At 43.1% G+C, this 15553-nt stretch overlaps 1 protein-coding gene across 5 annotated transcripts in view; it reads right to left on the bottom strand.

The window, feature by feature from the left end:
* Positions 1–4602: 4602 nt before the first annotated feature.
* Positions 4603–15553, bottom strand: part of PPP2R2A (protein phosphatase 2 regulatory subunit Balpha) — a 38100-nt gene continuing 27149 nt past the window's right edge. For all 5 annotated transcript variants that reach the window (XM_033081244.2, XM_033081246.2, XM_033081245.2 and 2 more), the window contains exons 3-10: positions 14044–14141; positions 11110–11275; positions 9515–9627; positions 9103–9280; positions 8344–8508; positions 7381–7550; positions 6833–6924; positions 4603–5709 (exon numbers count right to left, since the gene is read on the bottom strand). In XM_033081244.2, coding sequence (XP_032937135.1) covers positions 5430–5709; positions 6833–6924; positions 7381–7550; positions 8344–8508; positions 9103–9280; positions 9515–9627; positions 11110–11275; positions 14044–14141 — 1262 coding nt within the window. In that variant the 3' untranslated portion in view covers positions 4603–5429. The remainder of the gene's footprint in view (positions 5710–6832; positions 6925–7380; positions 7551–8343; positions 8509–9102; positions 9281–9514; positions 9628–11109; positions 11276–14043; positions 14142–15553) is intronic.

The raw sequence follows: 15553 nt of genomic DNA, 5'->3' as shown, positions 1-15553 counted from the left end.
CTGTCCCTGTTCCTGGAGCAGAGCCCGACCTGGGGCTGTCCCCTCCTGGCAGGGACTTGTGCAGAGCCACAAGGTCTCTCCTGAGCCTCCTTTTCTCCAGGCTGAGCCCCTTCCCAGCTCCCTCAGGAATTCTCCAGCCCCTTCCCAGCTCCCTCAGGAATTCTCCAGCCCCTTCCCAGCTCCCTCAGGAATTCTCCAGCCCCTTCCCAGCTCCCTCAGGAATTCTCCAGCCCCTTCCCAGCTCCCCCAGCCCCTCCTGGCAGGGATTTGTGCAGAGCCACAAGGTCTCTCCTGAGTCTCCTTTTCTTTATCTCCATTCTGGTTTGACATTACTTCAACTTTAAGGTTTATTTGGAGGCCTGGACTCTTTTCTGTAGAATTTTGTGGCTTTAGTCTCATCTCTCTCATATTTCTATTTCTATTTCTATTTTATTTATATTTGTAAGCATTTTGCTGGAGCCTTTTACACCATAAAGTCCTCCCATCAACAGCCATGAGAGTATAAATTGGTTTTTTTTCATTACTGTCCTCACTGTAGGAATTCAGTAGCAGCCACACAGACACAACTCCAGCAGTGTTCTTTGCTTAGTCCCTGTTACAAATGTAAAGAAATCAATTTCTGTGTCAGAACTGTTTTAAGCTGGAAAAAAAAACTTGTATGGACAAGGGTCACAATCATCCCACACTACAATACCTGTTTTAAATATTTTTTGTCTTCTATTCATCTACAGTAATGTTGGAGGTTTGAAATCCACCTTCTGTAAACCAACCCTTCTCAGTTTGACTGCAGGCCTTGTACAAAATATGGAAAATCTGGATGTTTCTGGGACAGCACTGAGAATTGGCTACATTAGCAGTAAAAAAGAAAGCAGCAATTTAATTAATTTGATAAAACATCGTTTACAGGTGGAGGAGCTGCAGGAACATTTGAGTCAGAACAATGAGCTGCTTGTGATTTTGAATAAAAAAACCCACCTGGGTAACCCAATCCTGCTTTGCAAGCCTCAAATCCCAGCCTAACGTGAGCATTCGTCACCACCCTCATTCAGGAAGCGTTTGCCACAACACTTTGTGGCATGAATATTTATCAGTCAAGTGGGACTATTAAAATTTCTGAGTCAGAAATAAATTGATCAAGATTATAGAGTGAGTCAAGGCAGAGCCAGAAATAGCATTCACAAGGCCTGACTTTCAGCCCTGCACAGGTTCCATGAGGCATTTCAGTGATGTCATTGGTGTTTGCAGTTTGAATCGTGCCATGGAAAATGCTGTGACAATGGCAGGGTTGGACAGACACAAAACCACATGTTAATAGAAGAGAAACAATGGCCATAAATTCCTGGGAAAAGCTTTTTGTGCTGGAGTGCAACACAAAGGTTTTTCTTCTAGGAAAGAAAAAAAAAAAGTTTTAAAATCAGTTTAAATCAAACAATTAACAAAACCTGTGCCAAGATAATCCTGCTGCTTTATCTCGTGGTTCTGAGGTGTTCTAAATGTTTGAAAGAAGTGAAGAAGGAAAGGTGTGGCTGCTTCTGGAGCACTGGGAGGTTTCCCTGCCATGGCAGGGGTGGCACTGATGGGATTTAAACCCCTTCCCACCCAAAAAATTCCATGATTCTCAAATCTAAAACATGCCTTGACTACTTTTATTTCCTTTGTTTGATATTTATTCTCCCAAGCTGAAGAAGAGCCTTTCCAGAGCTGGGCACAGCCAGCACCCCCCAGCACAGGAGCTCCTCGCTGAACTCTGCTGCAATAATCCTGGAAATGTTTTTATTGCTTTTATTTAGCACCAACGGGGCACTGCTGATTCCGGAGGTGACTTCGAGGGACGGCGGCCACACCTCGCCGTGACCCCTCGCGGTTCCGAAGCCTCCACCTCTTCACAGGAACGTTTTGCCTCCTAGTGGAGAGCCCCGGCTCAGAAAAGCAGCATTAAAACCAGCCAGGGCTGTTTTCCTGTTGGAAATTGTTAAATTGGAGGGGGAAATTCACTGTGCAGAGAAATCGAGTTCACGGTTTTTATTGTCTCGGCTGTGAAACAAGCGCTGCTTTTATTCCAGCTCTTATCTTTACAAGCCCAAACCAGGTCAAGTGAGATGTTTGCTGCGGGCAAACAAACAGCTCCAGACACCCACAGTCATTCCTCAGCAGCCTCACTCCCTGCACAGCCCTGTCCAAGGCACGAGTCCTTCCCCTCACAACAGCCAGTTCCACGGAAAGGGCAAAAGGAGGCAGCTTGTATTCAATAAAGGAGTGTTTGATGTGAGCCAGGATGTTTTACACCTCTACACCCCGAGGGGAAGAGCAGCACACAGGAAATTACTTCCCAGCTCTGCTGGCGAGAAGAGAAGAATAAAACAATAAAAATCTCTTTTAAAATATTGGTATTCCACCATCCCCAGCCCCTCTCCAGGAGGGGAGCCTCACAGCTTTCTGCTTGTCAGCACGAGCTGAGCTTTTTCCAATCAGGCTGATGATAAAAGGATCTGTGGTTAAGCAAGAAATGATCTCCAGAGCAGAGCAGGGAGCAGGTGCTGCTGCATACCCAGCGTGTTTTGCAGTGCTGGCAGGGAAGGACTTGGGCACAGAGCTCTCCTGGGAGCTGGGCAAACACCTCACCCTGAGCAGGAGCTGGCAGCACAGTGACACTGTGGCTGTCACACTGCACCTGAGTGGGGCTTGGTGGCATTTCAGTGCAGGGGAGAGAACGCCTTCCCCAAGCTCAGTGTGGCATTCAGGGACTGGGAATTGCAGATTTGCACTGGTTTTACTGGGCACTGAGGATGGCTGGAGCAGCACTGTTCTGTCTGGGACAGGAATGGGGACACTGGGAGGAGACAACTCATTCACAAATCCCTGCAAATGCAGAAAAGGGGAGGGGTGGGAAAGAGCATAAAAAGCATCCTGACAAAATGTATTCTCTGTGTACTTTTATTAATAAAATATACGATTTACAGCATGTATCAGTGGACAGTGTGCTTAGAGAATTCTCTAATGGATAGTGTGACAGCACAGGCAGGAGCTGGGTTTGGTGAGGACAACTTCAACCTCAGATGACATCTCAAGGATCAGCATCACCAAGAAAGCCAAACCCTCTCCCAAGGCAAGCTTTAACCCATCCCAGCAGGCCCAGCTGGGCTCCAAGAGGAAGCTGTACTGGAGTATTGCTCTAGGTCACTGCCCCACTCTGTGCTCACATCTTCAGTGCATCCCTGGGGCTGGGGGTGGCACAGAACAGCAGCCTCACTGCTCTCATCTTCCCCATCCTGCATCACCCTACACCTTCCCAAAACAGCTCCACAGCATCTCATCACCTCTGTGCCCTCACAGGGAGGTAAAGAACAAACCTTGGCCCTGCAAACTGCACATGTGATTAATGTTACTCAACGAGATGTTTTTGAACTCTTGGAAAGTCTGGTTGGAGTAAGATTAGTCACATGCTGCTGAGTAGGAGTAGGGCCCACTCATTTATTCACCTGCTGCTGTCTCTGGGGCAGTTCATTTGTTTTACAAGGCTAACAGGTGAGAAAAAAAAAAAAGGTTAAATCCTTACAAAGGCTCATGGTCAGGCATGCATGGTACAAGACAAATATTGTATTTAAGAGAATTGGATTAATAAATATTAGAATTTTTACATTTTCAAACCACTGCACAGGGACTTAAAAAAACTTGAGTGATTGCAATAGTAGTCTTGTTAACAACCTCTAACCCAGCCAAAATTTTACAGCAGAAACAGTATCTCAGTTGATCAAATCATAATGTCATTTTAATAACTACCTCTAAGCCACAGAAATAATTAAATACAGGTAACTCAAAAGTAAAAATTCTCCCAGTCAAGGTAAATTCACCATGAATTCAAACTTCACTGAACATTTCCATGAAGGAAGAGCAAAACCTAAAAGCACATTTAGCAAAAATATCTGGAAGTAAAAACTCATGAGCCGTATAAAGCATCAATATCTAGTTCATCTTTGGATAAGCCTTATGTGCTGAAGAGTTGAAATCTCTCACATCACTATGAACACTTAATTCATGCAGCTTCTGTACTCCACATGTTTGGCTCCTTGCACCAAGGGAACATTTCTGTAAGTGCAGGAACTCTGCAAAGCCAAAAGCCAGAAGAAAACACTTGCATGGTTAAAACTACATTTCCAGTTAGCAATAAATACAGAAAATAGAGCAGCAGAATGCAGTGCAGTCATTAGCTATGGAACCATGGTGCTGGTACTACAGAACACCACACAAGAGCTCAGACAACTTCTCAAAAAGCCACAGGGGACTTGGTGCTCTAAACAAGGCATTAAAGGTATTTTATCCTAAAACAAGGCATTGAAGAAACCAGGACAAAACTAAACAGTAAGACATCAGTCCCATAAAATGGAATTGAAAACCTGAAGATTCTATTCCCTTTCTGATTAAAGCAACAGGTTAAAAAGAGAAGCATTCAAGGACACAGGAAGTGACAGCTCAGATCAAAACCTGACAGCAGATTTGGAAGTGGTCACACACACGAGCTGGTGCTCAGGTTACTCAGGAGTAATGCAGGTACCTGTGAAACCCCTCCCTCTCTTCATTCCCAGGAAAAATAATTAATACTGGTTAAAATCATTACAAAAACCATCATTTTATTTTCATGCATCTAAGATAAAACACAGAGTATTTGTATAAAGAGGTAGATTAAAAAAAAAAAAAAAAGAAAACAGATTCTCCATTCTTTGTCACTTTTATTCAGTAGTTTGTTTGTTTTTTTCCTTATTTTCTTTTTTTTTTGTTTTTGGTGCCAGACACGGCAAGGAGTGATTACAGTCAACTGTTTATTAAAACATTTGTTGCAACACAGACCCCCTTTACCACTGACCCCAAAAGGACCCATTTTATGTGCTTTATTCTGTTTATTTTTTTTTCCATACACCACCACCGAGGCGAGGTGGAGGGGGAACAAGGGGGAAGGGGGAGTCCAGGAGGCCAGAAGGAGGAGGAATGCTACAAGCCACAGCAAGAATGAGCTGTATTTAATAAAAAAAGGGGGGGCCACGAATGATACAGTAATGAGGTTACACAATTAAATCCCATAGCATGATTGAAGGCTTTCCCTGTGGCTGACGTCATCACAATGGAAGGCATAAAAAGTGGAGTAAACCGATGTTGAGACAGTCCAGTCTAGTCCATTAGGCAAGATGGTGCAAGTAGTCATTTAAATTAAAAAGTGCCCTACCCTCACCTAAATGGCTAGCAGGCATGGAGACAACAGAGCCACAGAGCCTTCTCCATGGAGCTATAAAAGTGTGTTGTCATATGGCACATGTTTAAACACTGGAAAGGGGGTGCCATAATGGACCTCTCACTCGCTTTCCTTACAGGTACAAATGCTAGATTCAACTATTTCAACTATGCAGGAAGTGACTCTTCAGTTAGGAATGCCAACCCTAATTCATCTTGTCTTGAAATATATACAAGTTGTTTGTGGTAGCTACAGCAATGATGTTCTCCTTGGGGTGCCAGGCTGTGTGCAGGATCTTCTTGTTGAAGTCTAAGCTGTCGACACTGATCTCGTCCTTCTTCCTCTTGCCGCTGGCGCAGACCTTGCGCGGCTTCAGCACCGTGCGCGGTTTGTTGTTCTCCCGCGACGCCTCCAGGGTGATGTCCCGCTTGCTGTTCCTGTCAAACATCCTGAAGAAGTTGTTGTAGGATCCTGTCATGACAATGCTGCACAGAGAGGGAAGGGACAAAGAGGTCAGTTGGGAATTGATTCTCGTTTCAGCAAAGCTGGAACGTCCCAGCTCAGATCAAATGGAAGGAGGTGGCTTCACCCACACCTCCTACAAGGATGCAGGTATTGCCATGTTTTATACCATGTTTCATAAATTAAAAACTCCCCAAAAACACCTTTTGTCCTTCCCTGGGCACTTTGAGCTATTTGTTATCCAAGCACCTTCAATGTCATTATTGAATTTGCTTTTCATGCATGGGACAGTTCCAACAAACCCCAAACACATCAGATTTTCAGTGTGTGAATCCAGGTACTGATAGGGAAGGGACAAAGAGGTCAGTTGGGAATTGATTCTCGTTTCAGCAAAGCTGGAGGGTCCCAGCTCAGATCACACACATGGGAAGGAGGTGGCTTCACCCACACCTCCAACAGGGAAGGAGGTATTACCATGTTTTATACCATATTTTATAAATTTAAAATCTCTCAAAAACACCCTTTGTCCTTCCCTGGGCCCTTTGAGCTATTTGTTATCCAAGCAACTTCAATGTCATGATTTAATTTGCTTTTCACACACAGGAGAGCTCCAACAAACCCCAAACACATCAGGTTTTTAGCACTGTGGTGTTACACACAGGTTGTGTGAATTTAGGTACTGAGCAGCACATCTGGTTTGAAAATCCCTTACAGCTCCTGATTCTGCATCAGCTGTTCAGTAAGAAAAATACATTTACAAGTTTCCCTGTCCTCCCTTTGCCTCAAAAAATACTTAGATGCCAAATTTAAAAAAAATAAATTAAAGAAAAAAACACCACATGTGACAGCACTGACAGGGAACCAATGAGCTGCTTTAAATGCAGCAAATAAGCAATTAATGACATGATTAGCACAGAAGCAGGAGTGTTTTAAGTGATGTTATTGGCAGCTCACTACCATGGCAAATCAGTGTAAAAAGGAACATTCCTGGAAGGTTTTCCCAGGGTTCCCCTAGAGCTCTGGGGCAGAGCTAATAATTCACATGAAGTACCACAACATTGTCCAAACCCAGGTATTTGTGGGTCCAGTGGCCATTTTAAGAATTATTTGGAAAGGTCTGAAGTGCACAGGAAGAATTGCACTTGCCTGTCTGATCCATTCCAGCAGCATTCAAACTTGTCAAAAATGCAATCGTTCTCATAGAGCGAGCAGAGTTTACTTCTGAGGTATTCATGCACCTGGAAAAGAGGGAGCAGAGGAACTGAGTGAGCATCAAACACACCTGGCAAACAGGTAAAACAGCTCCCAGCCTGCTCCAAATCCAGGAATCAGACTGCTCACATGAGCTCTTTCTTATAAAGAAAACAGCAATTTTCAGAGGCAGCTAAAAGCATTTTGTGGAAAGGAAATGTTTCACCTCCTGTTTTCTTCAGGAAATAACAGAACATCAAGACAGCCAGACTTGTCATGGTTCTCATGGCTGGAGATCACCTCTCCACCTCCCAAATTCCCCCTGGGTAAGAGGGAGGCTTTTCCAGCCCCACCCTGCAGATCCCAAGCTCTTCCAGCAGGAGTGTGGAATCCCCAAACCTCAGGGATGCTGTGCCTGAATCTACAGCCAAAACTGCAACTGCCACACCAAGACCATCAGTGAGACTCAGCCCCTGGCCAGGTTTTTCATTTTCAGCCCATACCTGGTATGTCTCCACAGGTCTATTTTCCATATTTAAATCCCAGATCTTCACTGACAGATAATCTCTAGTCATCATATATCGACCACTATGGCTAAATTTGACATCAGATATGGAAGAGATGATTTCAGAGAAAAATGATCTGTTGCTAGGATCTTCTGGTTCTTCAAACACTGCAGGAAAAGAAGACAGACATTTCAAGAGGAAAGTTTGTATCTCTGATACAAGATACACCTCAATAACGTGAACATTGTCTCAACAACCTTTCCACCCTGTGTTATAAAATAACTTCCAAGGAGAAACACTTGCAATGCATTTGCCACACTTTTATTGTTGCAGCAAGCCAAGATCAGCTTCTTAATAACTGAATTTTTACTAATATGTGAAGCCTTGAATCAAACATGCAAGATAACTTCTAAGGAGAAACACTTGCAATGCAGCTGCCATACTCTTATTGTTGTAGATCAGCTTCTTAATGAACAAATTTTTTACTAATATGTGAGGTCTTCATTAAAACATGCAAGATAACTTTCAAGGAGAAGCACTTGCAATGCAGCTGCCATACTCTCATTGTTGTAGATCAGCTACTTAATAAATGAATTTTTTACTAATATCTGAAGTCTTGAATCAAACATACAAATGTTCTTGCATGTTATCTTGCAATGCAGCTGCCATACTCTTATTGTTGTAGATCAGCTTCTTAATAAATGAATTTTTTACTAATATGTAAAGTGTTGATTCACACATGCAAGATTTCCAGTATCAAGTACAGACCAAATGGCCTCTAACCACCTGAAGTCTTAAAAAGCAATTTCTGGTGTCTAAATAGAAGCTGCTAGAAAAACATAAATGCAATTTTAATTTAGATTTTAGGCTTCAGGAATCCTACAGGAATCCATACAGCCAATCCAGGTTTGATATGACCTCACAGCAGATGTGCTCTGACAGCAGAGCTGCAGCACTCACACTTTGAGTGTCTGTCACAGAGGGCTGAGGCTCTCATGTCACACAGGCGGATGGTGCCTTTGCTGCTGCTGTACACAAACGTGCTGCAGCTGTTGGGGTGGAACTCTGCAGCTGTGATCACCTCTGTCAGCTCCTCCATGTTGGCAGGCTTGATATCTACAATGTCTGCAGCAGCTTGCTAAGGAATGGCCTGCAGTGAAATGGGTTTTTACCAAGAGATTTTTCAGTGAAATGGGTTTTTCCCAAGGGATTTTTCAGTTTTAGGCACTTGTGGGACCCAGGGACAACTCAGGTAAGAGTTTAAATCAAGCCACACAATTTGTCTACAAAGCAAAAATCACATTCTGTACCAATTTCAAGATAATTCTTACAGCAGCAAAAACCTGCTTCAGTCTTGCTCCACACTCCAGCAGTAATGAATTCTATACCACAAGTTATCTCCCAAGATTTTCATACAGAACTTTATACTGCTGCATGATAAAATGTTGTATTAGAAACTTGACCCAGGTGGGGCTGCTCCACCCCTGGAAGTGTCCATGGAGCAAGCTGGGATAGCGGAAGGTGTCCTGCCCACCTGGAATGAGCTTTAATGTCCAAACCAAACCATTCCTTCTCCACAAGTAAAAACTTTTACAACTAATAAATACCCAGGATTAATGGAGAACAATTCTCTGTGTATATATTAAACATTTCTCATGAAGGAAATCAAACCCAGCAGTTGTGCTGCTCCCATCCCACAGAACAATGGCCAAAGGATACTAAAACTTCTGTCTGTGATTTCTAGGTGCCACAGGTTGATCCGCAGGTCGTCTGCAGACAGGTAGGTTTCATAGTCACTATTGATGGAGATGGAATTGATGTGATATGTGTGGGCATTGGCAAATATCCTTCGTGGGCTGGCTTCCACCATGAGGTCCATGGGCCTGAACACTGGCACCTGCAACACACAGAGCAGGGCAGGGGTGAATCCAAATCCAGCAGGGCAAGAGTGAATCCCAACCCAGTGAATCCCAACCCAGCAGGGCAGCAGCACTGCTTCAGCAGCAAAGATCCCAGGAGTCAGGATTTCTGCCATCACAGCCAAGGTGAAGTTCATGATGTGATTCAGTTCCTCCCAGAGGCAAGGGCTGGTAGAGGGGGAGGAGGAATTTGTTGATTGTGAGCTACTCACCCGTAGTGTTGTAACTGTAGTAGGATCCCTATACCGTCCATCTTCCTCCTTTAAATTATAACCCTCGGGTCTTTTGTCCCTTTCACTGATTTTCCATAATTTTATTGTTTTATCTGCAATGAAACAGCCACAGTTTAAAAGGAGACCTGTGCAGAGCCACCAGCCATCACTGCTGATGCCTTCAAACAAGACAAGGCCGCCCACGGGCACCAAAAAAAGACAAAAATGCTGCCTGGGGAAAACAAGACGAGATAAAAAGCATTAAAAAACCTCCTCCACAGTTTGTTCTTTTTAGAAGAGTTAGAGCAACTTTCAGTTAGGATAGGAATTGCTGTGAATGATTACAGTAATTTCACGATTACAAACCGCACGTTACAATAGAGAGTGTGATCAAAGGTTTCTGTTCTATCACCATCTGCTGAGGGTGGGGCAGTGATCCTGATCTCCCTGGGAGATATTCTGCTAATGGGCATCCATTGAAACCAGCTGGGGCAGTGTTCTTTATCTCATGGGATATCTCCTGTTCATGGCCATGGTTTATAAACCAGCTGGGGCAGTGTTCTTTATCTCATGGGATATCTCCTGTTCATGGCCATGGTTTATAAACCAGCTGGGGCAGTGTTCTTTATCTCATGGGATATCTCCTGTTCATGGCCATGGTTTATAAACCAGCTGGGGCAGTGTTCTTTATCTTTTCACAGCCCATCCTTCCTCCAGCCAGTCATTTCTGCTCATGGCCATTGAGTCCCACTGTGGGACTGATAAAATTACTGCATCCCATTGGGAGTTGCTCCAGCCAGGGGGAAGAGCCCAACATTTCTTACCAAGATAAAAACAGAGGTTTTGGGACACTAAGGGAGCCCCTTTCTCCACTGGACTCCAGAGGGAAACGGGATTGCTCCACATCACCACTGGAGCTCCAGAGGGAAACTGCACCTTGTCCAGGAGCACTGCTCCAGCTGAGCCACATCTGTCACTGCAGGAGGATGCAGCCACCATGGGATGGGACTGCTGCCAACACCCTGCCTGACTGACGGCTGTCAGCTTGGATTCTGACTCTGGCAGGGCTTGGGGTTGTTCTTTGGAATTCTGTATTTCTATTTTAATTTCCCTAGTAAAGAACTGTTATTCCTATTCCCATATCTTTGCCTGAGAGCCCCTTGATTTCAAAATGATAATAATTTGGAGGGAGGGGGTTTACATTCTCCATTTTAAAGAGAGGCTCCTGCCTTTCTCAGCACACACCTGTCCTCCAAACTAAAACAGCAACTTTTCATTCTTTGTCCATATATAAGCCGCATCTGATTAAAAGCCGCACTTCAGGTTTGGACCAAAATTTTAGTCAAAATGGTGTGGCTTATAATAATGAAATTACTGTAATTAAAGGACTCACATACACATGAAGGTCTCTGGGATATAAAGTGAACCCCAAATCCAGCACCCTGTGCTAGGGACACAGCCCAGGGGAGCACCAGAACCACATCCCCAGATCCTGGCAGCTAAACCCTCCTTGATTCCAGCTCTTTGGAGAGGATTAGACCAAATCTTGACAGCAAACCTACATAATAACAAGTTAAGGTGCAAAACAAACTTACCATTTGTAGACAATAAAAACTGAGCAGCATTTTTCTGGGGTAACCACCTAATTTTGTTGATCTTCTCTTCAATTTCTAAACTTTTCAAGTAGTCAAACTCTGGTTCATGGCTTTGAAAGGTACTGTAAACATTGTATTCTCCTCTACTGTGAGACTGGGTTTTGTTCTGAAAAGAGAATTAAATGATCAAGACATGTGCAATGTACACTGGGGTACAACCTGCTTGATTTTCATGAGCCTGTCAAGCAAGTGAGATGAACATCAACTCTGCAGCAAGAAATTTATTCAAGTTTCTACTATTTTGGCTAAGAAAACATCAGAGAAGAGAGTTTATGCAGCAGCTAAAGTTTCTAGAAACTCTCCAGAATGTGAATAACATCAACAAGTTTTCACATTTATGCTGAGCAGCTGAACAAACTATAATATTTTGCCTAAATATTTTATTGAAAAAAAACCAAAAAAACCCCCTCAACTTGTTTAGTCTTTAATTTTTCCACTTTTCCTGCTTAAAGGGAATATTCCTCCTCCTTTCAATACAGACACACAAATGGCAAATCTACTCTGTAAGTACATTCAGCTTTCCAGGCACACCATGGAAATCCCACATGGCACCTCTAAATTTACACCAGCAGCTCCACTATTCTGGTTTAAAATCTCCAAGTCCCCTGAGAGTTTTTGAACTGCTTAAGCAACTTTTTCTTCCTCATTCTAGAAGGGCAAAAAGCTCAGCACCTCTGCTGAATACAGCTCTGGCATTAGAGTCCCCCCTGCAGTTACCTGTGCAGGTGGAAATGTTTGCAAAACCCAAAAACCTGCACAATTCCTCCTTCCAAAAGCTGTGTCTTAGGCACCAAAATATTGCCCTGCATGGATTGAGCCTTGAATTTCATCCACTGGGTGCAGAAAACTGGATCCATTTCTGTTTTGGTGCTCCCCACGTTTACCTGAAGTGGTTTCAAGGTGAATTTGGTGATTTATTCCTGTCCCACCCACTGCAGAGATTGCACCATCAGATGCCTTTGCTGTGACACCTTCCTGGCTGGGGACTTTGCTCCTTCCTTCTCTGCTGTCTCATGTCCATGGGCTCATTTCATCCCTCAGCACCTCCCCAAAACACATCTGATCCAACCCTTGCTGGCCCACATTTGTCACATTCCTTGCATAATTTTCTTGTGCTTCATACCCTGAGAGCTGGCAGGAATTTTACACTTTAAAATGAACTCAGGGCAGGGAAAGGATAAGGGGGCAAAATGCTTAGAAATCACAGAATTCTGTACCACACCTGTCCCTTACACTGCTTTTCCCACCCTGGGGAATGGAAGGGACTTTGTTCTAAGGCTCAGTCAGAATTAACAAGTGAAGCTGGGTCAGGAACAGTTGGAAAGGAAATTTATTGTGCTGTAGGAAATGCCTTAGGAAATCCAGGGAACTTTCCTTCAATTCCAGACTTGCCATAACAACTGATGCTTAAATATCCTAAGTTTGTATTCTAGTAAAACCTCACAGGACCAGAATAACACATAAACCCAGTAATATGTAAAATCCATCACTGGGATAAAATAAAAATTTAAACTCTCAGTCTCATGGTGCTCAAAGAGAAAAAGAAATTCCGAACAAGGAGAGGTGTTGGCCCAAGTGCATGATGTTAAATTCCAACTGAGATAATTGCACTGTGCCTACACAGATTCCTGGAGATGCAGCATTCACTGAGTATCCCCTGAGTATCCTCTGAGTATCCCCTGAGTATCCACTTCCTGCCTGGCACTGAGCTGATGTCACTGGCTGCCACATTCCAGCCCAGAGGTGGCAGCACTTTGGCAGTGGGTGAAGTCACCCAGGTTGGCAGAGCTCTGGTAGAAGGGGGCACAGAATTCCAAACAAAACTTTTCTTTTGTACATTTTCATATATAAAACCTGCTCTGGATAGTTGATTGTTGGAATAATCAGCTACCAGTGCATCAGGGAATTAAGTCCTTAAACACAAATCATTCCCAAAACACAGAGAAGCAAAAAAAATGTCAAAAATTTCATCTGGTTCTTCCTAGCCCTGGGTCTCAGCTCCTGAGGATGTGACCTCAGATTATGTTCCAAAAACCAAGGAGTCATTTAACCACAGCTCACCTGAGAGCAGGCAAGGAACTGCTGCAGCTTTAAGCTACACAGGAGGATTTTTAAAGGCATCAAGCTTCAGCTCAAGAGTTAAAAGTAATAAAGGAATAAAAAGCAAACAATAACAAGGCACAGATGAGCTGAAGAGCTGGTGCCAGGCAGCCCCACTAGATGTCCCCAGTGACCCAGGGGAGCTGCTGGCACAGGGACAGAGCCCTGCCCACAGCCCAGCCCCTGCTCTGGGGATGGAATTCAGCAGCTTTGGGACTTTTCAAATGGAAATTGTAGGAAAGATTAAATAAAAAGAGGCAGTGACATCTCCCTGAAATCCATTCTAACCACAGCAATTCCAGCTACAGCCTCAGTTAAAAAATCCCCACTGACATGGGGGCAGAGCCTAAAGACCAAAAAACAAAGATAAAGGAGAGAGATCTCTGCTCTGAGGATTCTGTGGTTTTACCTGATGGACAGCAGGGTGAGAAGGACATCTGAGCTCACAGTGTCACCTGCTCAAGGGCAACTTTGAATATCCCCAGTCCAGTGAAATCTGAAATCATCCTCACAGAAGAATCATTGGAAAAGAAGCAATTTCAGCTCCCTCAAGGCTCCTTGGTGTCCTATTCTGTTTTTCACTTCCAACATTGTTTGTTCACACCACAGTCAAAAAATGTTTAAAATTATTTCTACCAGTGTCACAAAGTTCTCATTAAATTTCAGAACTGTAATCACTTATCACACAGGCATGCACTTGGTGTAAAGGTTTTACAAAAACATCTCATCTTTAAAAAGGGACTAGAGAAAACATGAGATACAGACAGCACTCACCTCCTGCTCCTGTTGAAAAATGACAACTCTCCCTCCCTTGTCTCCTGTTGCTAACAACTCTCCAGAATGGTTAAATTCTACTGTAGAAATTATATCAGCTGCAGAACAAAAATAAACCCACAGATTAATCATTCCTTTCAATACCAAGTGGCCAAGAAAGCCACGATTAAAAACAAAAACAAACCATCACAAAATCATGTTTTAGTTAAAGGGCATCTCTAAAATACAAGTAGAGGTTTCTTCCAAAAAATAACAGTAATTTTTTAAGCTGTACATTTGAGAAATATTTATAAAGCTCAGTGTTGTGCATTACTTTGTTCTTGAAGGATTAATATCAACTTAGAAATTATTTTCTACTTTAAGTTAGATAATACAGAATGCACTTTCCTAGCACAACTGTACCTTTATTTTCTCAATTTTTCCTAGTGCATGATTTAGATACAATCATTATCCATATGACCTCAAAGCATCTTTTGTTTGTTTTTTTTGAAGGACTCAGTACACATTTGGTAACTTAAGGACAAAAGGTGTCAGGGGAGAAAAGTTCAGACATCATAGAATAAACAAGGAATGCAAGGAATAAACAGCTGGAAAAAACCTCAACAGTCTTCAAAAATCCTGAGTTTCTCTTCTGGATGAAGGTTTATGTTATCACAAGTGTTTTTATAGGGAGTGCTAAAATTAAATTGTGAATATACACTGACAAGAATAGCAATCCCCAGTATCAAACTGAGCTGTTTACACATCACAAAATACAAATTACAACTGAAGCCCACACATTTCCAAAGGTACAGATGCAGCACCTTTGGAATGGTCCTTGAATCACAATCCAAACTGTTTTTGAAGCACCCAAATTGCAACACAACTCCATAAATCTGATTTTCTGCTTGAAAGTTTTACATGCACAAGTTTTGAGGCCATTTCCCTTGCAGGCAGTTGTAGATAATCAGTATTTTCTGGGGGATGGTTTCTTTTTTCTCCATTGCATTCAGAACATTTTAGAGTTAAAAAAAAGATCAATACCTGCTTGACTTAGTGCCAAACAGCAGCTCCACAGGGTTTTGTATTCTACAGCACAAACTGCCCTAGAAATGCCCCCACCAACCTCCCTGGCACTGCTCAGAGTGGCTGGAAAGGCTCCAAAGAGAGCAAAGGACACAAACACAACCTCAGCCTGTGCCTCAGTGAGCCAGGAGCCAGATCACACACACACAAAAACATGAATTCCATCATCAATTCATCATTTCCCCCTGAAGGCAGCAGTTGCTTCAGTCATTCTTTAATGTGTGACCAAAATGAAGTGATTTATCTCACACCTGCAAGGCTTGAGGTGCAACCACTGAGCTCAGAGATGGAATTAATGGCACAGAGATAAAAAAATAATTCATCAGTGGGCAGAAAGAGGGAGGTGCAAACCAAGCAGCCCAATCTTGGCTCTTCCACACAATGCAAAGCACATGGTTGCACTCCTCCAATAGGAAAAGTCATCAATTAATTGAAGAAAAACACA

The sequence above is a fragment of the Catharus ustulatus genome, chromosome 27 (genome assembly GCF_009819885.2).
Source record: "Catharus ustulatus isolate bCatUst1 chromosome 27, bCatUst1.pri.v2, whole genome shotgun sequence".
NCBI classification, from domain to species: Eukaryota; Metazoa; Chordata; class Aves; order Passeriformes; family Turdidae; genus Catharus; species Catharus ustulatus.
The sequence above is the reverse complement of the archived record's forward strand: the minus strand, read 5'-3'. Positions and strand labels throughout refer to the sequence as shown.